Here is a 25,392-nt window from a genome sequence, read left to right on the forward strand (position 1 = left end):
CATCTTGTTAGGTTCCCCGCTGAGGTGGCCCATCAGCAAGAAAACTCATTCCCATCCTTTATAACAGGGGTGTCCAAACTTTTTTCAACGTTTTTCACCAAGGGCCATATGCGGTAAAATGCACAAACAGCCGGGCCACTCACTCGAGGTGAAGTACATATTGCCTCACCTGGTTTATTTAAGTAAACTAAATCTATTTTTGGAATTTGCCGGGCCAATTAACAATGGATTGCGGGCCGCAGTTGGCCCGTGGGCCGCAGTTTTGACACCCCTGCTTTACAGTAACAGTTCTAATGCTTTTACTTTTGTACACTTTTGGTACACTGGGAAATGTATTTCCTAGATTATTGTGTGCACATTTCTTCCACATTTCATGCTGCTTTAATCAGGTTGTTTCTTATCTGTATATACATTTAGTGAGGCATGTTTCCTTTTAGCCTCTCTGAAAAGCTTTTATTTAACTCGGTGCCATTTTAAAATTGAGGAAATAAAGTAATAACCATCATATGTTGAACAAATAATTATTGCCAAGCACAATGCAGTGTGCTTTGCAAATCCCATCTAATTTATAGTCACACAAAACCTCTTAAGTTAGGTATATACACATATAGAAAAGTGACGGAGGCAAAATATTGTGCTCAAAGTTTCACAGTAGAGCTGCTAACCTCATAGCACTGTGCTGTATTGTTTCCTGCAAAACAACAACAGAAACAGTGAATTCAATTCTTTCGTTTCTGTCAGTGTGATATGTGAGGAAATGAATGTCCAGAGAGGTTAAAATCTGCCCAAGGTCACCAACTAATTAATGTGAAAAGATGGGGCTAGAATTAAACAATACCATTTTAGAACAGCCTGTGCTTAACAGTCTCTGATTGTATGGTGGGAGTTGTTATGCTAACAGAAGTTTCAAATCATCTGTAATTTATCCGTACTTGCCATCTTTCAACATAAATAAATAATTTATTATATATATGTTTTCTCTACTCTTTCAGGTTCATTGTCAGATCCTCCAAATATTGCTGGCTTAAGTCATTTTTGTGAACATATGCTATTTTTGGGAACAAAGAAATACCCTAAAGAAAATGAATACAGCCAGTTTCTCAGTGAACACGCAGGAAGTTCAAATGCTTTTACTAGTGGAGAGCATACCAATTACTATTTTGATGTTTCCCATGAACACCTGGAAGGTGCTCTAGACAGGTAATGCTGAATACTCTGCACTTATCACATTAATAATAGCAGTAACAATTACTATTTTTACAAAGATATTTTCATAGCTTGATAGCTTAACAAAAGGTATTTTAATCAGTGTTTTCCCCCCGGGGTCTTATAAAAAAGAAAAATAATAAGTGATCTCATATATTTACTTTGTGATAGAGGAAAAATAATGGCATGACTTTAAACCAGCCTTCAGACTTAAAAATATTTTATTGACTTACAAAATTTTCGCCAGTTCTTCCCATTCTAATTGGTATTACATATGAAGCAGGTGATGAAGAATAAACTGTAATAGTGCCATGGATCTCTTTTCAAACATATTTTTGTTCCAGAATGCTAGAACTTAAATACTCTATTTTCCTTTAGTTCCTCTATTCTCAGGGATGCTTAGTAGATACAGAATGTTTTGACCTGCTGTTTCAACCTCGGGGGACAATTTGTGAAAGTATTTTCTGGAGCAAGCTCCCTTAGGCCAATTTAATTTCTTGGTCAATTTTCTATACAGCTAACAATTTTTAATTTTTTGTTATATCTGTGATTTGATTCATTATTCAAAGTGTAGTTTTTCTTGGTGAGTTTTTATAGTTTTCTGTGTTACCAAGAAGGTGTAGCTTTTTAATGGGTCTGCAATAAAGTTTGACTTAACAGTTTTAGTAGTTGTCAACTTTGTTTATTTACATTAATAATATTCTGTTTTTTTTGGGATTTTTTTTTTTAAATCTGAATTTATTCCCTAGTGCAAAGAACATTAACAGGGCAAATGCATAGGTTCAAGATCCATGGCTGAATCAAAGCAGACTGTGTCTTACTTATTCTAGCTTATGTTTCAATCTTTAGGCTTTGAGGTGTAATCATCTTTCAGTGTATTCCCAGAAGACTAACATGAATGAGTTCCCTGGGATCATACACTGAATTTAATGTTCTGCTTTACAAATGCTGCGGCAAATGTTCATATAATAGATCTCTGTATGATGGAGGATGTCTGTTATTTGGCTGAGAGTAAAAAAAACCACTTGTATAAGAGCATCTTTAAAAAAAAAATTGATTATACGATGTCATAATCGTGACCCTTTATTGGGGCCTATCCAGCTGTGGTATATAACTAGTAGGCATTTGTCCAATCGGAATGTGTTGAGGTAGATAAAAGAGGTGACATGTCTAGAAATAGCTGTTTCCATGTATCTTTGATTATAGACTCCAGATGGATGGATTTCTCTTTGGATTGGTATGTGTAAAGTACTTAGCACAGTATTATGCTTAAAATAAATATCAAATAACAATAGCTTCTCTGACAGTTGGACCATGAGGTGCAGTTGCTGAGAGGTTTATAGATGCCGGAGTCTCTTAGGCCCACTGAATAGTAGTTTTATTCAGAAAGAGCCTCTGCTCTCAGCTTCTTCTGAATTCATGTTTTTATAAGATGGGGTCTAAAGTTTCTTAAGAATTACTATATGAAATCATGATTTAAATTGCAACCTGATATAGGAGAGAGTTAATTTATTAACTAAAAGTATCTTAGTTAAACTTTGGTACTGCTATTAAAAGAATAGCCTCAAGAAAAGCGTATTGGTTACTTAAGTTTGAGTTGCGTGCCATGTAATTTGATTAACCACTGCTTATTAAGATTTTAAAATACTCAATATTTCACAAAAGCCCATAGTTATGTTTTAGACTATTATGTCATGGTTTTTCATTCCATTATCTTTTCCACTAATTAAAGTAGGTTTGTTTGTTTTTCTCCATAAGAAGAAAAAAAATTCAAGTAGAGCCTTTTAAAAGTAGGTCACTTAGTTTGTCCTGAAATGTCTGAGTCTTAGTGAAATTGCACCTAAAACTAAATTTAAGATTTATTTGCCTATGAACTGTCACCTGCTTTTTCCTTTTTGAATTAGCCATATATAACAAGGATTTTCATAGATATGCCAAATTTCAAATCTTAAATAGATAATTGCTTTCTCCATACGTCAGCCTTGCCTTTTGGTATTGTGATATTGTGATTTATAATAAATACATATTTGGTCTTTTCTGGGCCTAATTTTTTAAGGTATGAGAGCCATAAAAAAGTGTCTTTTGTTATGTTAATGAGGACTTTGGGGAAGCCCCTATAGCCTGAGGGTGGGAACTGGTTGCCAGGGGAACCAGCCAAGTTGTTAGAGTTGGAGCTTTCAGTCTCATCCTCCACCCTAGACGTCAGAGGAAGGGAGAGGGGCTGGAGATTAAGTTTAGTCACCAAATGGTCAGTGATTTAATCAGTCGTGCCTATTAATGAAGCCTCCATAAAAACCCAAAAGAACAAACTTTGAAGAGCTTCCAGGTTGGTGAACACATGGAGATTTGGTGAGAGAGGCACGCTCAAAGGTCATGGAAGCTCTGAACCCCCTCCCTCATACCTTGCCCTGTGCATCTGTATCTCTTTTATCTGGCTGTTGTGGATTATATCCTTTTATAATAAACCAGTGATCTAGTAAGTAAAATGTTTCTCTGAGCCCTGTGAGGTGCTCTCGTAAATTAATTGAACCTGAGGAGGAGGTCGTGGCATCCTCAGAGAGTTGGTCAGAAGCCTAGGTGACAACCTGGACTTATGATTGGCATCTGAAGGGAGGGGAGGAAGTGTCTTGTAGGACTGAGCCCTTAAAATGTGGGATGTGTTGCTGTCTGATTTTCAGGTAGTGTCAGAATTCAGTTGAATTGTAGGATATCCAGCTGGTGTTGGAGAATTGCTTGGTGATGTGGAAAAAAACACATGGGAATTGGTGTCAGAATCGGAAGTGTTAATCTTAAATTTTGACTAATTATTTAATATCTCGGGTAGATTGACTTCTCTGGATTTATATATGTCCTGTATTATATTTTTCATCTGTTACTTAGAACATATTTTAGATTCCTTTTTTCTTAGCAATGGTAGGTTTTTCTGGTTCTATAGAATTCCTATTTCCTATCTGTTAAGTTTCAAACATTTTTTTTAAAGGCCATTCTTTTAGAATAACAGCTTTCAAATTATGTTTCACACCCTTAGGTTTGCACAGTTTTTTCTGTGCCCCTTGTTTGATGAGAGTTGCAAAGACAGAGAGGTGAATGCAGTTGATTCAGAACATGAGAAGAATGTAATGAACGATGCTTGGAGACTCTTTCAGTTGGAAAAAGCTACGGGGAATCCCAAACACCCCTTCAGCAAATTTGGGACAGGTTTGTCAATAGCAGCATTCATGCATGCTTGACCTCATTTAAACCCATGGCCTCTTTGCATAGTATTGTCTTTTACAGTTCAGGATAGAAGATGTCAGAACTCATTTCTACCTGCCATGTTCTTTATAAGCTCATAGTCTGGAACTGAGAAGTGGTTGTTATATATCGTTGTTACTTGCTGTTAATTTCTCCAACCATGCCCCACACTGTGCTCTCGGCCTGGTCCCTGTGTAGGCACCTATATTTGTGACTTATGACCTAAGATGAGGCTGAAGCTTAGGTGTATGAGATTCATGGGGAAAGTGATAGGTTGCTGACAAGTGTGACTGAGTTTGTTGGGTAGCAAGGCATAGATTTGAATTCAGAGTTTAGAAATACTAAGAATGAAGTAGTTATAATCTCTTCAACATCTAGCCTTTAGCTAATAGTCCAAAAGAAGAATGTCACACCTGAGTTGGGTCCATTGGACTTGACACATACACTTAGGATGATATTCTCAAAATCTTAGTAATTGTGACCTAAGCCAGGATTTGCCTGCTAGAGGGTTACTTTAACCATCCCATTCAAATAGGGATCTAAATATTCAAGGAGCAGAGCAGTTAGAGTTGTGAATAGATACTAACCAGCATTTCAAAGGGAGAAGGTAATAGATGTTTTTGTTCTAAAGTCTACCTTCTATGGGGATTAAAAAAAAACCAAAAAAACGTTTCCTCACACTTTCTAGCTGCGTTAATGATCAAATTACCAGACAGATTAACTGGAGAAAATCAAGTTTTAATACATGCACCTAGGGAATTCACATAAGCATGAAAATTCCAAAGACAGTGAGGCCACATTGGGTATATGTGACATTTTGGACAAAAGAGAAAAGGAGGGGGACAGAGTATTAGATTTCAGAAGTGAGAATGGTCAGTTTAAATGTAGGTGAGGAGGAGGAAACACACATGGCAGGCAAATTCTTGCCAGGCAACTCAGAAACCATGGGACATGGGGTATCTAGCTAATAGGCTCCTGCCTGAAGTCCCCTATTTACCAAACTTAATTCAAATTAGGCTAAAGCAGCATTCTAAGATTTTCTTCCTGAGGCAGGATTTTTCTGTCTGAATCTCTTGGACAGGAAAGGGGGAGTCAAAGGTTTTTTTCTTCGTCTTATTTCTTAAGGCAGCTTCAGGGTGGCAAAACTTTGGTCCTCTTCACTTCTAAAAAGAAGTGCTGTTTTAATGCTCACTTCAAGGCTTGTTGAATCATCCTGCTCCCGTTGCCTCCACCTCTATGATCATCCAGATGCAGAGCATCTGCTATGGGGATGGCTCTGTGGGAGAGAGAACTGTACAGAAGACACACAAGGTCCCTGCTCTCACAAGGTCCCTGCTCTCAAAGTGCTGCAGTCTAGAAGGAGATTAGAGGTGGGGATGACATGGCGCAGAATGAAATGTGGAGATTCTTGAATTTATAATTGTACCCTTTTTCTTTATTCATTTTTTTCCCACTAAAAAGTGTCTATTTAACCAATACAAAAGTATTTAAAAAACAAAAATAGAAAGTCTCTCTTTTCCTTATCTACTCCTGCCAGTCCCACTTACCAGATGTAATTGCTGTGAACAGGTTGCTATGATTTTAAAAATACTGCTTTGAGTATTATAACTTGACATAAAAATAAGATTGTTTAGTGCACTTACACATTTATGCTTATTATATCATTTAACTTGGGAGACTTTTTTTTTTTAAGACTATAAAGACAACTTTGTTTCAGTTTGGATACCATTCTAATACATCAAGAAGCAGTGAGGGAATTAGCATAGCTTTACAGAATTAGAAGAAGTTTGAAAAATTACAATTGGAAGCAGTGATATTGTATTCTTTAGACTTATAGTACTTACTGGGCACTCAAAAAAATCAGCATCATTACTGAGATGAACCCTATGGTTTCCAAAATGTCTGTGTAATACTGAATTGTTTGAAAAGTGGCTTTCATAGAGAACATCAGCATACATGGGATATCAAGAAGGGAATATGAGTTTTAAAAAACAAAATTATTACCCCCAAATGATTGTTATCTTTTAAGTAGTCCCTTTGTTGAGTTAGATATTTCTACTCTCCATGCTGCCATTGTGCAGAACGTGTTGCAATTCCTCTGGGAGTTGCCTTCTTTTAAATAGTCTCACTGGTGACAAATCATAATGAGCATAATCAGGAAGCAGTGACAGATCTTACAGAAATAAATCCAATGAATAGAGTGAGTAATATTACTTCTGATCACAACAAACATTTAAATGTCCTAAAGGGTTTCCAGAGTGATTGGCAAAGAGAAGCATTGAATGGTTAGATGTGTATGGGTGGAGGGCATATTTGTTTTTATACCCACTGACAAGGCAAGGCAGTTAGTCAGCAAAGGATGAGGTAATGTAACAGCTAAGAGATGAGTAAGCCAGACTCAGTACAACAGGACAGGAAATGTAATTAAATAATACGAATGCCAAGTTACCTTCTGATTTTGGAAGTATAAACTAACAGTGAATTTTCTGGAACTTTCTGGAGTAGAAGCTATGTCCATTTTAAAAGTCAGATACATTTGAAAATATGATGAAAGCTGTATACCCTAGTCCTAGAAATTACACACATATAAAATTTGCAAAAGTGATCCTTGAAAAAGAGTCCTTGTCAGAAATTTATGCTTAGTTTATTTCTGTTACTTTTGAGTGACTTCACATTTTTCTGTGAATGTGGGCCATTTTGTCCATAAAGGATTATGATTTTTTTTTGTTTTGTTTTGTTTAGTTTTTTCCCCTTCTTCCGCCTCCCCCCTCCACCACACATACTCTAGTTCAAGCTGTTGTTTCTCAGTCTAGTTGTGTAGAACACTGCTCCCTGGCCCATGCTGGTATTGTGAACCTTGCGCTCCCCTGGCTGACGTGGTTGGTCGCTGATCATTGGTTGGCCGGCCGCTCACAGTAGCCCACGGCAGGACACAACAGTGCACGGCCTCTCACGCTGACCGCCTGCTGCTCATGGCAGCCCAGTTCCAGGGAGAGCCATTGTTCACAATCTAACTGGCCCATGTGGGAATCAAACTGGTGACCTCGACATTAGGAGTATCGCGCTCCAACCACCTGAGCCACCTGGCTGGCCCTGATTTCTTTTTTTAATATTAGTAACATTTAAATATAACATTTTAAAAATGATATTTAATAATATTTAAATAATTACAATATCAGGAAAAGCTGGGTATTTTTAAATGAACAAACACTAAACATTGTGTTATTTATATTTACGAAAATCTTACAATAAGATGTTTATCCTTACAATAAGATGTTTATACTATTTATGCTTTCAAAAGTAGTATATATCGGTGACTTTCAAACTTTTTTAAAAATACAATAAGAAGGATGTTTTACTTAGCAACTCAGGAACATATATGTGTGTTTGTATAAGAAATTGAAACAAAAGTTTTATGAAACTTTCTTGGGATATAGTCTGGTACCCTCTGTTATACTTGTTGTTTCTTTTAAAAAAGATTCTGGCCTGCCAATACATTAAATTTATTTCATTATGATCGAATGGGCCCCAACCCACAGTTTGAGTAACCCAAAGTGATAGGCAGTCATTTCAGTTAGACTCAGAAAAGCATTTGATAAAACTCAGCACTCATTATTGAACAAAACAACAAAAAACTCTTGAGCTGATAAAAACCCTTGTCAAACATCATGATTAATAGTGAAGTTTGAAAAGGATGTCCATTGAAAGACAAAAACAAAATAAGAATACCCCCTAATCGCTTTTTTGTTCAGCATGCTATAGGTACTAATGGTTGCAGTAAGTCTGGGGAGAGAAGGGGGAGGAGAGGGGACTGACTGTGATATGTAAGAGGTAGAAAGGAAGCAAAAGAAAACTATCCTTATTTCCATATGCTATGATTATCTGCTTAAAAATATTCAAGAAAACTTCAGATCAGCCATTAAAAGTAAGATAATTCACCAAGGTTGCCAAAAGAGGAGGAGTACACTAAAATTGCATTCTTAATAGTAATCAATTAGAAAAATGCTAGAGGACCAATATTTCATTCATAATATAAAAATAGCTATAAGGTATTCAGAAGTAAATCTAACAAAAGAGCAAAAAATATATAATGGATATAAAAGAATGCCTGAGTAAATGGGGAGATAAACCATGTTCATGAATAGGTAAACTCAATATCACACAGATGTAAACTCACCCCAAAGTTATCTAAATTCAATGCCGTGCTATTTGAAGGTCCTAGAAAAATGTTTTGAGGAATGTGATAATCTGATTGTAAAATTCATAAGAAAGAGTAAAGAGCCAATAATAGCTAAGATAATTTTGAAGAACACAAAACAAGGGACTACTTCTACTAGATATCAAGACTTACTATAAAGTTCTGGTTGCTACAATAGTAGAATTGGTGCATGGATAAACGAAGATAACAGTAGAACATATTATAGACAATAGAAACATATCCACAAATATATGGAAACTTGACATAAGACAAAGAGGTACATTACAAATGAGCAAGGAAAGGATGGACCTTTCAATAACTGGTGCAGGGGCAATTAGTTCTCCGTGTAGAAATAAGAACAGTTAGATCTCATCTCGCACCTTCACGAAAATTAATTCCAGGTCAATTAGGCCTAAATATAGAAAGAGAACTTTGCAACTTTTAGAAGAAAATATAGGATAATTTTTTTAATTTTAAGAAGGAAAAGTGTTCCTAAGTACACAAAGTACAAACCATATCTTTTAGAGATAAAGATAAAGCATAGATTTAAAGATACATTTGACTTCATTAAAATTTAAACTTTCTGTTCAATAGAGACACAAAAACAAAGGCAAACCACATACCCAGTGAAGATATTTGCAAAGCATATAACAGATAAAAACTTCTACAGTAAGTAAAAATGAAACACCTCACTGGAAAAATAGGCAAAGAATATGAATATGGAGTTCACAGAAGAGGATATTTGAGTGCCAATAAACACACTTACAAAGCTGCTCAAATCATTAGTAATCAGGGAAATACAAAATAAAACAATGAAGAAATACCCTTTCACATCTATCACGTTGGCAACAGTTGAAAGTCAAACAAAACCAAGTATTGTGTTTGTGAGGATGTAGAAAAACAGAAACTCATACATTGTTGGTGGGAAAATAAATTGGTTCAGCTGCCTTGTTAAGCAACTTGGCAATACCTGTATTTAATAAAATGATGTCCGTGCCCTTCCATGTAGGGAATCCACTTCTTGTCGTATATCCTAGAGAGAAACAACTGTAGCCGTTGCGCACAGGGAACAGATGCAAGAGTGTTCATGAAGCATTTTTTGAATTAGTGAAAAAAATGGGAAATGACTTAAAATTTCTATCAACAATTGAATAAGTTGATAAATATATTTTGGTCTGTCGTACAGTGGAATATTCTACAGCAGTTAAAATGAGTGAGTTAGAACTCATGTATCGAACTAGGTAAAGAGCAAAGTATTTTAAGCTAAATGCAAGTTGCAGAATATGCTTAGTATGATAGCTTTCTTTAAAATTTGAAGATAGGCAAAATAGTACTGCATAGTGTTAATGTCTATATATGTATATAAGATAGTATAAAATATGCACAAAATGATGAAGCACCCAATTCTGATTAGTATGCCTGGGGAGGGAGAAGAGAGTGAGAGAGAGAGAGAGAGAGAAGGAGAAAGAAAAAGTCTTTAGCTCTGTCCCTAATGTTTTGTTACTGGGGGGGAATAATTTGTAACAAATATGGCAAAATGAAGAGTGATAAAACTGGGTGTTGAGTACATAGGTGTTAATTTTATACTTCAGTGTGTTTAAATATTTTAAAATATTTCACATTTTTAAAATTAAAAGAGAAATGTGAAGTATTTCTTATACCCATTTATCTAACAAAAATGGGGAAATGAAAGACTGAAAGGGTGACACCTTTCAAGATAAGCAAGAGAGAGCACTCTTTCGTGTGTGAGGAGTGGGTGTGTTTACTACTCAAGTGTGTCTATGTCAAAAGAAACCTGTAGGTTACCTGTCTTGTCCTAGGAAACATGTGAGTTTGCAAACTTTTGTCCAACCAAATGGGACAAGCCCTCAAATTACTGTCCTTCCTCCTGTGTCCTGGGTTTCCATGATCACAGTTCACACATTCTCAAACTGCCATCTGGCAATTGTTTTACTGTTTTGAGTCAGTTACTTTATTTGAAAGTTGTTTTCATAGATGTTCTGTGCTAATCTGTCTCTACACATGTCCCCTCGCCTCAGACTTCCACCAGGAGTCCCACCTCCCACCAGCATATTCCTAGGTGATTTAAAATTTGGCCTCTGAAGTACTGAATCTTTGCTCTACCACTGACCAGCTGAGAGACTCAGGGCAAGTTTCTTAACTTCTGTAAGCCTCAGTTTCCTCCCAGGTCAGGTTGATGTGAGAGTTAAAGGAGGTTGTGCATATGAAGGGTTAGCAAAAAGTCTGGTCATAATAGCGCTCAGTAAATGATAGTAGCCTTCATAACAACAATATAATACCTAGCTTATTGGTAGCTGTGAAAGACATGAAGCGAGAGGTGGCCAGCCAAGGGCTTCTTGAAGAGCCAGTGGGTTTGATGAACCAACTGTAGAGCAGTATCTTATTAGAGGAATGTTGTTCTCTTTTTAAACGGAACCCGTGGTGGTTGCCCACATTGACTTTCCCCCTTCATTTATCCTTCACATATGCCTTCAGTTTTAGTTTCATATCCCTGATACATTGGATGCTTTTTCTCTGCCCTGTTTGCCTTTTTTAAAAATTTGCCTCTCCATGGAATAAAATCAGGAGCAGTTGAATTTTTAAAAGTAGTTTGGAACAGGAAAGGGAAAAAACAACTTAGTTCTGGTTATTCTTTAGTGATCTATTTCTCTAAACATATCCCACAGACACTGTGGGAACAACTGATTTAGTCAGCTGGGAAGGAAATAAAAGAAGGAAGTCGAAATGTGGGTGAGGGAAACAAAACAGGCACTCCTTCATGTATCAGTGGGAGGAGAGCACATAGAAATAGACAGAAGGTGGTGCTGTATTTCAGAAGTGGGTGACATTTTTAAATTTAATTATTTACTCTTGTATGCTTCGTCACATGTGCTATAAGATTACAAGAATCTGAGTAGGGTATTATAAGTGAGCCCAGGTTATCTCTCTCAGGTGACAAGTAATTTTTATAAGTCCCCCTACATATAAAGTATATTAGAAAATGCAAAGAAATGTACTCAATGTTTTGCATTCAAGGTGCTAATAGTTTAAGGGGAGAGGCAAGGCAAACCCAGGATTTCACGCATTATAATCTCAACTTTGATTTCTAGGGTCGTGAGCTGTTCCTTCTCTTCCTCCTCCTCCTTGCTCATTTTTATCGAGCTGTGCTAAGCACTTCACCTGGATGATTTAACTAAATTCTCACAATATCCCCAGTAGACATGTGCTCTTATTATTTCCATCTTAAAGATGAGTAAACTAAGACTCAAGGTAATTAAATTGCTTGGTGTCACTCAGCTTTTAAGTGCCGGAGCCAGGATCTGACCCTAAATCTGGTGTTTTTACCACTGCTCTCTCTATTCTGCCTGCTTTAGGGTTGCCTAGAATTGAATTCTGCAGCATCTTGAAGGGGTTGCAAATTGAATTCTCCTGAAGGGTGGGTAGGATTTTCTTAAGCAGAAGGCAGAGCCGTTCAAGAGGAGAAGGAAAAGGAGCTAATATTTATTGAATAAATATTAAGTGCCACATGCTGGGCAAATGTTTTTACTTTTGCTGGGCAAATATGATTTTACTTATCCTTCACCACAATACTGAAATTTCATCATCCCCTTGGACAGATGATGTAACTGATACTGAGAAAGAGTAATTAGACTGAAGTTCCATAGTCTTAGGGCAGATCCAGGGAGGAGATAGGTAGGGTGGTAGAGGAAAGTGTCTGTGTAGATTATGGGATTCGATAGCAAGTCAGTCTGAACTCAGAGCTGTGTTCTTTGCGATATTCTTAGACTGATCCCCAAAACTATGACAAGAAAAAAAGACCAAGGAGTGAGCCCCGTGTCATTTGGAAAACATGAGTTAGTACAGTTTGGCTATAATGAAGGATGCTTTTGCGTAGGAAAGTAGGAAGGAATAGAGTAGGAAAATGGATTAGAACCAAAAAATACTGTGGAATATGAACCAGAACGTAGTTGAGCCTGGGATGATGATTATGATACACAAAGTCGGACACTGATAAAAGCTAATCATTTACTTTTTTCTCCCCACTTTCCCTCCTTCTTTTTAAGTGAAGAATTTAAAACCTGCAAAAGTATACAAAATACTGTAATGAGCCCCATGTGTGCATCACTCTGCCCCGGCCAGTCCTGTCTGATCCACATTCCCATTCATCCCCTTGTATTATTTTGAAGAGATCCCAGACATCATATCAAGTTCACTCACAAATATTTCAGTATATATTTCTAAAAGATAATGACTCTGAAAAAACACAAAAATACCATTATCATTAATATCATCAAATAGCCAGTTAGTGTTTAAATTTCTAGTTGTGTCATAAAAATCATAATTTCTAAAAGTTGATTTAAATTAGGATTCCGATAAGCTTCAAATGTTAGTGGCTGATATGTCTTTTAAGTTTCTAGTCTATAGGTTCATTCTTTATCTTTCCCCCCACTCCCTCCTCTTGCTTCCTAAGAATGTATTCATTGAAGAATCTGGTTGTCTGTTGTGTAGAACTTTTCATAGCGTAGGTTTTACTGACTGCATCCTCAGCAATGTAGTTAACATCTCCTCTGTCTTCTGTTTCCACAACTTGGCAGTTGGATGTAGAGGCTTGATGGCTTGATCAGATGATTGTGAGACTTTTTCGGACAAGGCTTCATAGGTGGAGATGTGTTCTTCCCATCAGGGGCACATACTGTCTAGTTTTCTCTCTATTTATAATGTTGCAACCATTGCTCCTCAAGGCATTACCTCTCTAATTCTAATTTTATTCCTCTCATGTCGATTAGCTTGAATACTGCTATAAAAAGAAAATTTCCTTTTCTACTATTTGGCTACCCAGTGGTACATTTGTTATAAGAAAGGCAGGACAAATGTTTGATTCATCCCTTTACCTGTTTTCAAAATAATGAGTTGGTTCCCTAGCATCTTTGAATGATGACTAACTTGTTTTTATAGTATCCAAATATTCTCATGGATATAAAAATATTTGATATGTTTTAGCTCACTTAGTCATTTATTATTCCCTAAGTTTTTCCATGGAGTTCCTCGGTACGAAATGTGTCTATGGAAAAGTAGAAATTTACTGAACGCGAGAACTGCATTAATCAAGTGTGTAGGTGCTCTATCGTGGCATTTAAAAGGTTTTCACTTCAAGTCCCCTGTCATAACTCTTGTACTTGCGTGTTCCTACCCACTTGCAGAAGAATTGTCCTTTCAAGTTTTACAGGAAAATTTATATATCATAGGCTTTAGTCTCTTCCAGGATTTTTAGAACATTGCTACACCAAGGAGGAAGAGCTTTAAAAAGAAAAGTTTATAATAATTCCAAGTAACTCACTGTAGATATATTAACCTAACCTTCGGAATCGTGGGTTTTCAGAGAATATTTAAGATTTTCGTGGTTATCAAGCTGACCTTTTCTTGAGAACCTCATCAGACATAGTTGGAGACAGCTCTGGTTTCTAAAGCAGGTTTCTAAAACTTCAAATTCAGTCTTTGCCTCAGAGTGTAAGAAACATATGGCTAGCTTCAGGAAAATAAATTCTATTTCCATGAAAATCAGCATTCATATACATTAGTACTGAGTTCGTAAGCTTTTAACAAAAATAGAATTTAAGAAATCGTTACAATGAAAATATAAAATAGTATTTACTGAGCTTTTAACTTATGAAACCCTCTCATATCCATTATTAGTTTTCGTAAGCTTTACAAAAACCCAAGTTTCACCTGAAATCTATGTAATTTTACTAACAATTGTCACCCCAATAAATTAAAAATAAATAAAAAAAAAAAACCCAAGTTATAGTAAGTAATTAAGCCTGACAGACGCTATGCTGAGCCCTAACACAGATTATTTATTTAATCCTCCCAGCAATCCTGTGAGGTTGATTCTGTCATTATTCTTATTTACAAATAAGGAAATGGATTTATAGATATTAAGAAACTTCCCTGTGTTCCACAGCTAGGAAACCAAAGAGTCAGGGATTGAGCCCTTACTTTTAACAACTGGGCATGTATCCACATTACCCTATCTCACAGATAAAATAAATGACCCCTGGGAGATATTTGGAGACTTTTCCAAGGTTGCTTAATTAGTATGTGATGGAGTCTAAGAAACCCTGAACCTCCTACCCGCCAAACCAGTGCTCTCCCAGCAGGCCCAGAGTGGCAGGGGCCTGGTCGGTCAGGGTATCCCTGATACCCTCAGTCCATTACTGGAGCTCACTCTAGTGGTGCCAGAGACAGAAGGTAGGGTTTGGGATTTTGGTAGTAGCATTTTAATTTGATAGAAATGACCCAGCTGAATTAGCACTAAATTAGGACAGTATGTGTCTAGAGACTGAACTGGTATTTGCTGTCCCAGCCATATTCACGTTGTTCTCCATACATGGATTCTTAAGTAGAAGAAAGTTATCTGGACCTTTTACTGAGCTTTCTTCCCTTCGTTAGTGCCATGGTTTCTATGATATATTCCGAAGCCAGGAGTCCCTCCTGTAGTTTAAATCATGGCAGTTGTAGCTGCTGTTTATTGTGTGTTTATTTTCTGCTATATATCATATTATGTTAAACACTAACATTTTAACAGATTTGTTATTTGTCATAAAGGAGATAGGTACAAATGCATTTGCCAGGTTATTTTCACACTACAACATTACAAATACAGCTTGAGCATCTGATACATACTTCTCCAATTGCATTTTCCTCCCTGCTCCTGACAGATCACCACTATCTTAAGTTTTATGATTATCATTCTCATGCTTTTTTATAAAAACTTTGCTAGTCATATATTTAAGCAATATGTTGTATAGTTTTTTAGGTTTTATAAAAATGGTATTTTATTATGAGTAATCTCTGCCACTTGTATTTTTCCATTCAATGTTTTTTATATATATATATATATATATATATATATATATATACACGTTTTTCCCCTTCTTCCAACTCCCCCACCCCCTCCGGTTCAAGCTGTTGTTTTTCAGTCTAGTTGTGTAGGATACAGCTCCTTCGCCCATGCTGATATTATGAGCCTTGTGCTCCCCCGGCTGAGACAGTCGGTCGCTCACAACAGCTCTCACCAGCTGCTTGCCACTCACGACAGCACATGGTAGCCCACGGCAGCACAGCAGCCCCGCGGCAGCTCATGCCAACCTCCGGCTGCTCAGGACAGCACAGCTCCAGGGAGACCTGTTATTCACAATCTTAGCTGTAGAGGGCACAGCTCGCTGGCCCATGTGGGAATTGAACCAGCGACCTCGGCGTTAGGAACGTGGTGCTCCAACCACCTGAGCCACTGGTCTGACCCCAATGTTAGAGTTTTAAGAGTTATCCATATTGGTAAATGTGCCTCTAAGATTTTTATTTTTGCGGGATTTGAAAAATTCATTGAACACATATACCACAACTTATGATTTTCCTGTTAAAGGAACAGTGCTGCTGTGAGCATTGTACATGTTTTGTTATACACAGTTCCCTAGGGTACTAGAAGTGGAATTACATATAAATCTTCAGATTTAACAGATATTACCAAATTGTTTCCATAGTGGTTGATTTAATTTGCACTCCCTCATGCAGTGTCTGCGTTCTCATTTCTCTGCATCTCTAAATAGCACTTGGTGTCATCAGACTTTCCATTCTAGCTATTGGATGTTATAAGTATATTAGTCTTATACTTTTTTACGTGTATTTTTTTCTAATTTGGTGTAAGCCTACCAATGTCAGGATAGGAGATTAAGCCTAAGAAAAGTAAAGTAACTTGTTCAAGATTATGCAAGCAAAAGACGGCTGACCCTGGATTAGATGATAGCTGTGCCAACACCAAAGCTAGTGCCTGTTTCTCTGTACCTCCCTACCTGGGGATGATGGTACAGACAGTAAGAGAGTCCACTTGGTAATTTAAGGACTAATTATGGAATTGTGCTTTATATCCTGCTTTTCATTTCCTCATCTAACTGTTTCTGGAGAACTTCCACCAGCTAGCTTTACTGTTTTTAGAAAACCTTTTAAAGGACTTGTTATAAAAGCGTTCAACTTAGTGGCAAGCCTGGCTCTTTGGCCCATTTATACCTAGTATCCATGTTTCTCTTTGTCAGTGTATTGAGAGCTGACTATCCTGACTCCAGGAGACTCGTAGTGGAGAACCTTCTCCTCTTTCTAATTCAGGAGCTTCTGAGGATACAGAACTGCCCGTCTGGGCTGCGTTCCCAAATAGACCACCATTTCCTTTTGTCATCACGTGTTAGAAAGACTGAAAACATCTAGGCAGCAAAGAAATGAGGATTTGTGGAATGGTATTTATTTGTCGCTCAAAGCCACTTTTCAGAATAAGTGTGATTGTCTCTGTTTACCAGTTTGGCCAGAGATCCAGCCAGTATCATTAGGTTTTTGTACCTTAGGTGAGCCAGGTTGCTGTTGACAGTGGCATCTTTGGCGCATTTTTCATTTAACTTGAAGTATAATAAATACACAGAGTGTATCTGGCTTTGATAAATTGTTGTGGTTTTGACTTTTGCTGCTCTTTGAAGAATGAATGTACTGGAATCTTAGCTTGGCAATGTAAATGATTAAGGAAGCTCTGAGTACTAATCCCTCTAGAACAGAGGCTTTTAGAATCTTCATTTAGTGGAAAAGGAAACACCATCAATACTCAAGTTTCACTGTAATATGAGAGAACTTCAAGCCATTACCCAGCAAAAAGCTTCTTTTTTTTCTGATGAGTTGGGGCTCTGGATACTTTTAAGAGCACTTGAACCCCCCTTCCCCCCCCCAAGTAGAGTGAGGGGATGTCCCAGGACCCCATGTAGAGCTGATCTGGAGTTGAAGTGGGTCTTTAGTGAGAAACTGAGACTAGTTAAGAACCTGGAAGCTTGACTAGCAGGCTACTGCTAGTGAATGTGAGTAGTTTATTGCTTTGGGACTAGACAAAGGTTAAAAAGGTTAATGAATACTTGCTAGGCTGTTATTTGCACACTCCACTGGATCTGTGCATTCAAGCTTTCTGGGGCATGAATCTTGGCTCAGTACTATGCAGATCTGTGGGTCTAAAGACTGGGTCTGAGATTGCCATCTGGTGGCTCTCTCTAGATATTCAATTTAGTGAAAGGGACTCTCCCAATGTCAGTTCATCAACCACTAATTATAATAACCCAAGGGGGGAAATTACATCAAGAATATGTTCAGCCATAGTGTCGTCTCTGCAGATAAAAGACAAGGAGCCAATTTAGGAGTGTAAACAGGAACAATAATAAAGTTTATTATACTAGGATCTGAGGATATTTCTAATCAAGATGCCATTTTCAGAGAGACACCAATCATTGAAATTCCATCCCTCAATCTCTAAGTTGCAAGCTCTTTATTAGAAAGGTAGTACTTAGAGAGTTTGGCTATTTGCTTTTGACATGCATATTTTATCCTAATTTGATTTGTTATTAGATTTCATAAGAGATCTCATAGTGGTACACTAATACATCACTTGAGACTTATAAAAATAGCATTGTATCCTATTTTTTTTTACCAGTATAGATTAAATCACATCACAAATTTAATGCTTCATCCAAGAATAGTATATTTGTTTCCACAAGTAACTTGGCAAATTCCAAAAAGATCCCTCAAGTGACTATGTTCAATTAATTATGGAGCACATAGGGAATTAAAGTAGGTATGAATGGAGGCCAGGTGGATCTCATTTTGTCTTATAAGTGCTCATAACGCCTACTATCTCATAGGGATTTTAAGAAACGTAATTTTTCTAAAGCACGTCAAGTTCCTGAGGAAAAATCTCTAGTTTAAAATGTTACTAGTTTGTACAAACTGTCTCGTTTACCCAATTTACATTCAAACATATTTGACTAATCATCATGTGTGTTCGTTTGAACTCTTTTTTAAATTCATCTTATAGCAATGTCAGTAATAATTTCAAAATTTTAAGTCCACATATTTTGCTTTTTCTAAGAAATGTTTTTCCTCCCTTTCAGGTAACAAATATACTCTGGAGACTAGACCAACCCAAGAAGGCATTGATGTAAGACAAGAGCTACTGAAATTCCATTCTACTTATTATTCATCTAACTTAATGGCTATTTGTGTTTTAGGTCGAGGTAAGAATCCTTAGCATTTTTTCATAGAATTGGGTAATAACAGTTTTCCATTTTGGCTTTTTCAAAGCATTTAGAAGAAGGATAGTATTTAGAAGAAATACTATCCTTTAGAAGAAAGATACTACACTTTATCTGCTCATAGGCTTTTGAAAATGATCTTGTTAGAGAATATGTGGAGGGCAATTTTGTTTTTAACTCACTGTGTTCTAAAAAGAAGCTTAGGTGATTTTAAATGGAGACCTGAAAAAAATATAAATTAATAGTAGGTGCTCTTAAGTATATACTAGTAAAGACAGGAAGTATAAAGGAAAGATTGACAGGTTTGACCTGATAAAAATTCAAAAACTGGAAACAGCATTAAAAGACAGATGATGATAAACTGGAAAAACTTTGTAATGTAAACCACAAAGGTTTGATTATTTAAAAATGCAAATTAACTAATGATAATATATTGTTTCCCTCATTAAAATACCATAATTTTGTTTTTGGTAATACCCATTATGAAGGGGAGGTATTCTTTTGTGTTGGTGGTGATATATACAATTCATACAATTGCTCCACCCTTTCTGGAGGACAGTTTAACAAGATGCACTATGCTTAAAATATATATTTCTACTTCTAGAAATGTAGTTTAAGGAAATAATCAGAATTGTTCAAACAGGTCAGGTGTGAGGATGTTTCTGTCAGTATAGTATTTATTAGTGAAAAGTTAGAAACAATCTATATGTTCATTAATAGGAGATTGGTTAAAATGTTGATGTTATAACAATATAATAGCGCACCTTATAGAAAATAGCATCCCTTCTCCCACTTTCTGTCGTCTACCTGCTCTAGTTTTCTTTATAATATTTATTAACACCTAAACTATTATTTGTTTATTGTTGTTTACTATATCAGAATGTAAATTACTTGAGAATAGAAACTGTTTTGTTCACTGCTTTCTCCCTCGTGCCTCCTGGGATGGTCCTTGGCACATCATAGGTACTTGGTAAATAAATACTGTAAGAATAAATAATTTTATGACAGCATTTTAATAACACGGGAAAACATTCTTAGTATATTAAATAGAAAACAAACGTAGTCTCTAAAAACACTGTGTGCTATCTGGTCCCATTTGGGATATAAAAAAAATTCTAATGGATGCAAATGGTAGGCATATGAGGAAACAGAAAAACACATACAGGAAATTTAATAGTGTGCTGTAGTAGTTAAGAACTCATGCTCCAGAGCCCCACAGCTTGGTTTTGAATTCCGGAATACTTCCTACTTTGTTGTGTGTCTGTGAGCTAACAAAGTTACTTCCGTTCTCTGAACCTCAGTTTTTGCCTTTGTAAAATGGAGGTGGTACCTCATGTCTGCTTTGAGTTTTAGTTGAGATAATGCAGTAAAAGTGCTTAGCATAGTACCTGGCACATAGCAACAGCTCCATTACTGGTGGCTACTCTTAGCATCCCATAATCATGAGGTTATGGATGACTTTTGTTCTCTTTGCTTTTGTTTTTCTAAGTTTTCTGCTATTGGCAAATGTTACTTAGGTAGTTAGAAAATAAACAATTATGTATATTTTAACTTGGTAATAGGAACCAGGATAGAAAATGGGTCCACGGAGTAAGGGCTAATAAAAAAAAGTGTGCTTTATAATCCTATGTACTTTCTAAATGTAGGTAGGTCTGGAGTGCTAAATATCACGTGGTATTTGGAGCGTAGTCCTGGGAATAGGTGCCTAAACTGTATTTTTGTCTATGTCATACTGAGATAAAACACATGATTTTAATAAGCACTTATTGGGCAGGCAGTTGATAATGATAGCGGGTGAATCAGACATGAACCCTGCTTGGTTTAGTGGAAGTGATAGAATAAGTGTCTAAACGAAACGAGATGTTTTCAGTTCCCTGATTGCATACACATCACTCTCCCAGTGTGACTGACCTGTGCTAAGCTCAGTGGACTTGATGAGGGGTCTGGGAGATGTGTCCTTACAGTACAGAGGAGTTAGCAGGAAGCAGGATCTCTTAAAGAATTAAAAGCTAATCCGTCCTTCTGGGACCAGGGTAGAGAAAGAGTTACGACGTGGAAGGATTTCTGTCACAAAGGGACAAAAATGTTTTTCTCTATTCTCCCATGGGGCTGTCCCTCTAGTTGTGGCAGCACTAATTACCTGGACACTTGGCAAATAGGTACCTATCAAGTATGGACACTGATTGCCAAGTCCTACGATGTAAAGATGAATGAGACCCAATTCCCTGATATCTGGTAGCTCACAGCTGAGTGGTGAAGACAGACTGCAGTATTGTACAGCTGCCTTACCTTTAAAAATCTACCTTTTTTGCTTTTGGGCTGCAAATACTCAAAAGGCATACCTGGTAGAACCTTGCTGTAAAGGGCCTCGCTGTCATCAGCACTTTAGGTCAACAAACTTTTGTTGACTGCCCACCTTGTTTCATGTCACATGTCCCATCTGTGTCTCTTTATGTCAAAGATGTCTCTGATATTTCTCACTCCAAATATTCCTACTTCATTCCTGAGTTCACTTTTTATATAACAAGCAGCCACTGATCTGCCTTGTATTTGGATCTGGATATTTTGGGGTCCTTCATACATGCCAAAAAAATTGAAGTAAACACACATACATTTTATGAATAAAGTGCAAATGCCCACATTCATAGGCCTAGAAAAGAATTTCATACTGTATAAAGGCAGTTCTCAAATAGTGATTAAATGCTCTCTCGAGAGTTCATAGAAAAGTTCAAAATGGGTCATAGATTATCAAGGGAAATTTCTTATTTGATTCACATGCTTCCTGAAAGTAACAAGTGACGAATGTTTATACCATTTATAAATAACCTATTTTTGAGACAGAATCAAGGTGAGTGGTTATCTTCTTTATAAAAAGAGAACCTTTTTTCACATTTTTCTTTTTAGAATAATAGTAATGTATACACAGAAAAAATTTCGTCCAACATAGAAGGGTATAAAATGGAAATCAAGTTCTTCTTCCTCATCCCATCCAAGACTACCTCTTCAAAGATAGTCACTTTCAGTCATTTCTTATTATGCTTTCAAAAGTAGAATTTTGTTAATATACTTACATATATATGTTTGTTAAAAGTTAAACAAGATTATATTACATGGCATTGTTTTGTTGCCTGTAGTTTTCATTTAATAGAGCTTTGAGATATTTCCATATTAGCAAGTACAGGTCTCTCCCTCATTAAAAAGCTGCATAAAATTCTAATGTATAGACATTTCATAACATCTACACATTGATAGATGTTTAGGTCATTCCCATTTTTTGTTGTTATAAACAGTGCTGCAGTGAACATCTTATACATATAACTTTATAAACTTTTGCAAGTATAACTCTTTATTAAAAAAATATAGGTAGCAGAACTTCATTTTGGTGGCCATATAATTTTATCAACAATGAAAAGTCTTTGAGTGAGTTTGGCATACACATTATGATATAGAATCATTTAATGTTAGACCTTGGAAGAGACTTGTGATCATCCCACCCAACTTCCTTGCTTTATAGAACCTGGAGTGGATAACCACTTTGTCTAAGTGGTCAGTTGACATGGTTGCTTGTTAAAGCCGTGGTTAGAATCCAAGTCCCCTGATCCCCACCCAGGATTCTTGTCATCATTTTGCACTATTCCCCCACAAAATCAAGCTCTAATATTTGACTTCTAACAATGGGCAAAGATAAAGTGAATGTCACAGTCTATCAGCTGATGATGGTTTAGTATATACTTATTGGGAATTGTAGGAAAAATAGTTTCCAAACGCAACTAATTATTCTATTATTTTTTTCTAATATTTGTTTTAAATTTATTGCAAGATAACATTTGTGAAACAGTTTTTTAAACGATAAAGAAGCAGACACATGAGGTATAATCACTATCAATATTGCTTAGCAGCTTTAGAAGTTATATAGTCACTGGTAGGACTTAATTGAGTGCTTCAATTTTATCAAAAGTAGTTTGTTTTTGTTTTTGTTTTTAATTCCAAATTTTCCTTTGAATAGTCCTGAGATGTTTCAGGAGATCCTTTGGTTCCCCCCTCCCTGCTTTATTGAGATATAACTGACATATAACGTGTAAGTTTAAGGTGTACAATGTAGTGATTTTATATATGTATATATGATCCCAAGGTCTTAAATACTGCTTGTCGTATGTTATTATTAGGTTAAGTTCTGTTTTCATTATTTGTTTTCTTGTAGAATCTTTAGATGACTTGACTAATCTGGTGGTAAAGTTATTTTCTGAAGTAGAGAACAAAAATGTCCCATTGCCAGAATTCCCTGAACACCCTTTCCAAGAAGAACATCTTAAAGTAAGTGCATGTATTTCTAGTATTTTTTTTTTATGGATTTAATATATGCCTAGTTTACCAAAGAGTAGGTGGAAAATTTGGGAGGTTTCATTATTATGTAGCTTTTAGTATTTGGATAATCAAATCACTTTCACATTTATTAGGGACAAGTATCACCAAAAAGATACCAATATGATCTGATCTTTGCATGCTAAAGGTAGTTTTGGTAGCAATAGCCTTGGCAGACTATAAAAGCTATGATCTAGTGCCAGAAGGCAAGCATCCAGAAGTTTTTAGCTGCATGGGCCAGGGGACCAAACATGGGCCGCATACCAACTGTAATGACATTCCACAAGAAAGAAGCCAGGCCTTTTCTTTCTCTGTGATCAGTAGGGTATTCTGTGGCAATTGATTGTTTCCTGAATTTGGGATACTTTCATGAAAATCAGTATTTCTCACAGTGCGTAAATATTTTATTCCCTAGGTGTTGGATATAGTGAATCTTTTGTGATTTGTGTTTTTTTGTTTCCCCAGCAAATTTACAAAATAGTACCCATTAAGGATATTAGGAATCTTTATGTGACATTTCCCATACCCGACCTTCAGAAATACTACAAATCAAATCCTGGTCATTATCTGGGTCATCTCATTGGGCACGAAGGTCCTGGAAGTCTGTTATCAGAACTTAAATCAAAGGGTAAGTCTGTTGTGCTCCAACTTCTGAGTGTAGTACCCCACCATATCTTTCACTCTGGCTTTCAATTGCTCCTAACTATTTCCTGTGAAAGACTGTTTTTGGGTGAGACCATTTGGATTTACGGGAAAGTAATGTGGTAGTTGTTAGTGTGCTTTGTTTTTCGCTTTTTTTTTTCCTTTTTTCATAATTTCTTTTACCGTTCAGTACTGAGCAGTGAAGGTTAGATATTTCATAAGATATTGTGGTGCATGTTTTAAATAAAAAAGAGGTTAAAAAGTACAAGCTCACATTGGATATTCTTTACCATCTCTGTGAAATGTCAATACGCATTGTTTATTTCCCTGCTCTTACCCATGGAACCAGAATATGTATTAGGATCTAGTTAATAGATGATTTCCAAGGCTTTTCTTATCTCAGACTCTGCTTTTATATAACACACATAGTAATCTACTCTTGATTTGGGAACTGACTTAAGGAGTCCTGAGGAAAGCTCCCACCCCCCAAAAATCCCTCGAGTCTTCTGCAGTGTCTGAAACTGCTTTTCTGAACTTTTTTCTGGTTTTTTGGGGGATGGTCTTTTCTGCAAGAGGTCTACTCTAATCTTTAGGGAACATACAGTATGTATTTTTTTTTTAATTCCTTGTCTTAAAAGAAGCTACACATGTAGTCATGTTGATGTCCTTTGAATGTTACAGGCTGGGTTAATACTCTTGTTGGTGGGCAGAAGGAAGGAGCCCGAGGTTTTATGTTTTTTATCATTAATGTGGACTTGACTGAGGAAGGATTATGTAAGTATTGACTTTTTTATTTTTGAATGAACATTGACTTCATGTGATTTATTTTTTTAAACTTCTTTATGTTGTGGATCTCTTTCATGTTGTAAAACTTTAAACATTTTAATTCATCCAATTTATCCATTTTATTTTTCGTGTGTAACATGGCCTTCATTTCATGGATGATTTTCCCACCTTAACGACTGATCATTATGTTGCACTTGTAAAATGTGGACTTCGCTTTTCATTTGCTCGTTTACTGACCCAAAGCCCCTTCTGTCACATATCCCAGTGCCTGGAGGGCCATGTGTGTGGAACCTTAAAAACCAGGCTCACGGAGGTGAGAACTCCATTTGTAAGAGGGACCATCTTCTACTTACCTGACTTTACCTTAGGAGTGAGCTCACTGCTTTACAGGATTTGAGGATTGAATGGTTTTTAAGTGTGTCCCTTTTTTCCAGTACATGTTGAAGATATAATTTTGCACATGTTTCAATACATTCAGAAGTTACGTGCAGAAGGACCTCAAGAATGGGTTTTCCAAGAGTGCAAGGTACTTTTGTTTCACCAAAATTTTCATAAAACATATATATGTGAATTAATTTAAATTTAAGGCCCACTGAATCGTGAAGGGTTTTTTTTTCCTAATCTAAACAAAATTTTGTAATGCATAGTAGCTTTAGTTAAGGCTTAGTTGTACTAGTCTGATTGGCTGTCTCGGGCACAATTAAGGGTGAAGACATCATGTAGCCTTTTTCAGGAGGGAAAAGGGAAGAAGTTGAATTGCTTTTCTATCCCTCGGAAGAAAGCTAGCAGTTTCTTGAGCTTCTATCTATCAGGGCTAACTTGACTATGCCCAAAGCTGCATGAGCTCCCTCA

The 25,392-nt window shown here is 36.5% G+C and overlaps 1 protein-coding gene across 7 annotated transcripts in view; it reads left to right on the top strand.

Moving 5' to 3' along the window:
* IDE (insulin degrading enzyme) overlaps positions 1 to 25,392 on the top strand; it is a 110,743-nt gene that overhangs the window by 47,411 nt on the left and 37,940 nt on the right. For all 7 annotated transcript variants that reach the window (XM_033130861.1, XM_033130858.1, XM_033130857.1 and 4 more), the window contains exons 3-9: positions 993 to 1,200; positions 4,235 to 4,404; positions 18,610 to 18,732; positions 22,952 to 23,064; positions 23,578 to 23,740; positions 24,436 to 24,528; positions 24,975 to 25,066. In XM_033130861.1, the coding sequence (XP_032986752.1) occupies positions 993 to 1,200; positions 4,235 to 4,404; positions 18,610 to 18,732; positions 22,952 to 23,064; positions 23,578 to 23,740; positions 24,436 to 24,528; positions 24,975 to 25,066 (962 nt within the window). The remainder of the gene's footprint in view (positions 1 to 992; positions 1,201 to 4,234; positions 4,405 to 18,609; positions 18,733 to 22,951; positions 23,065 to 23,577; positions 23,741 to 24,435; positions 24,529 to 24,974; positions 25,067 to 25,392) is intronic.

Source organism: Rhinolophus ferrumequinum, chromosome 16, assembly GCF_004115265.2.
Source record: "Rhinolophus ferrumequinum isolate MPI-CBG mRhiFer1 chromosome 16, mRhiFer1_v1.p, whole genome shotgun sequence".
NCBI lineage: Eukaryota > Metazoa > Chordata > Mammalia > Chiroptera > Rhinolophidae > Rhinolophus > Rhinolophus ferrumequinum.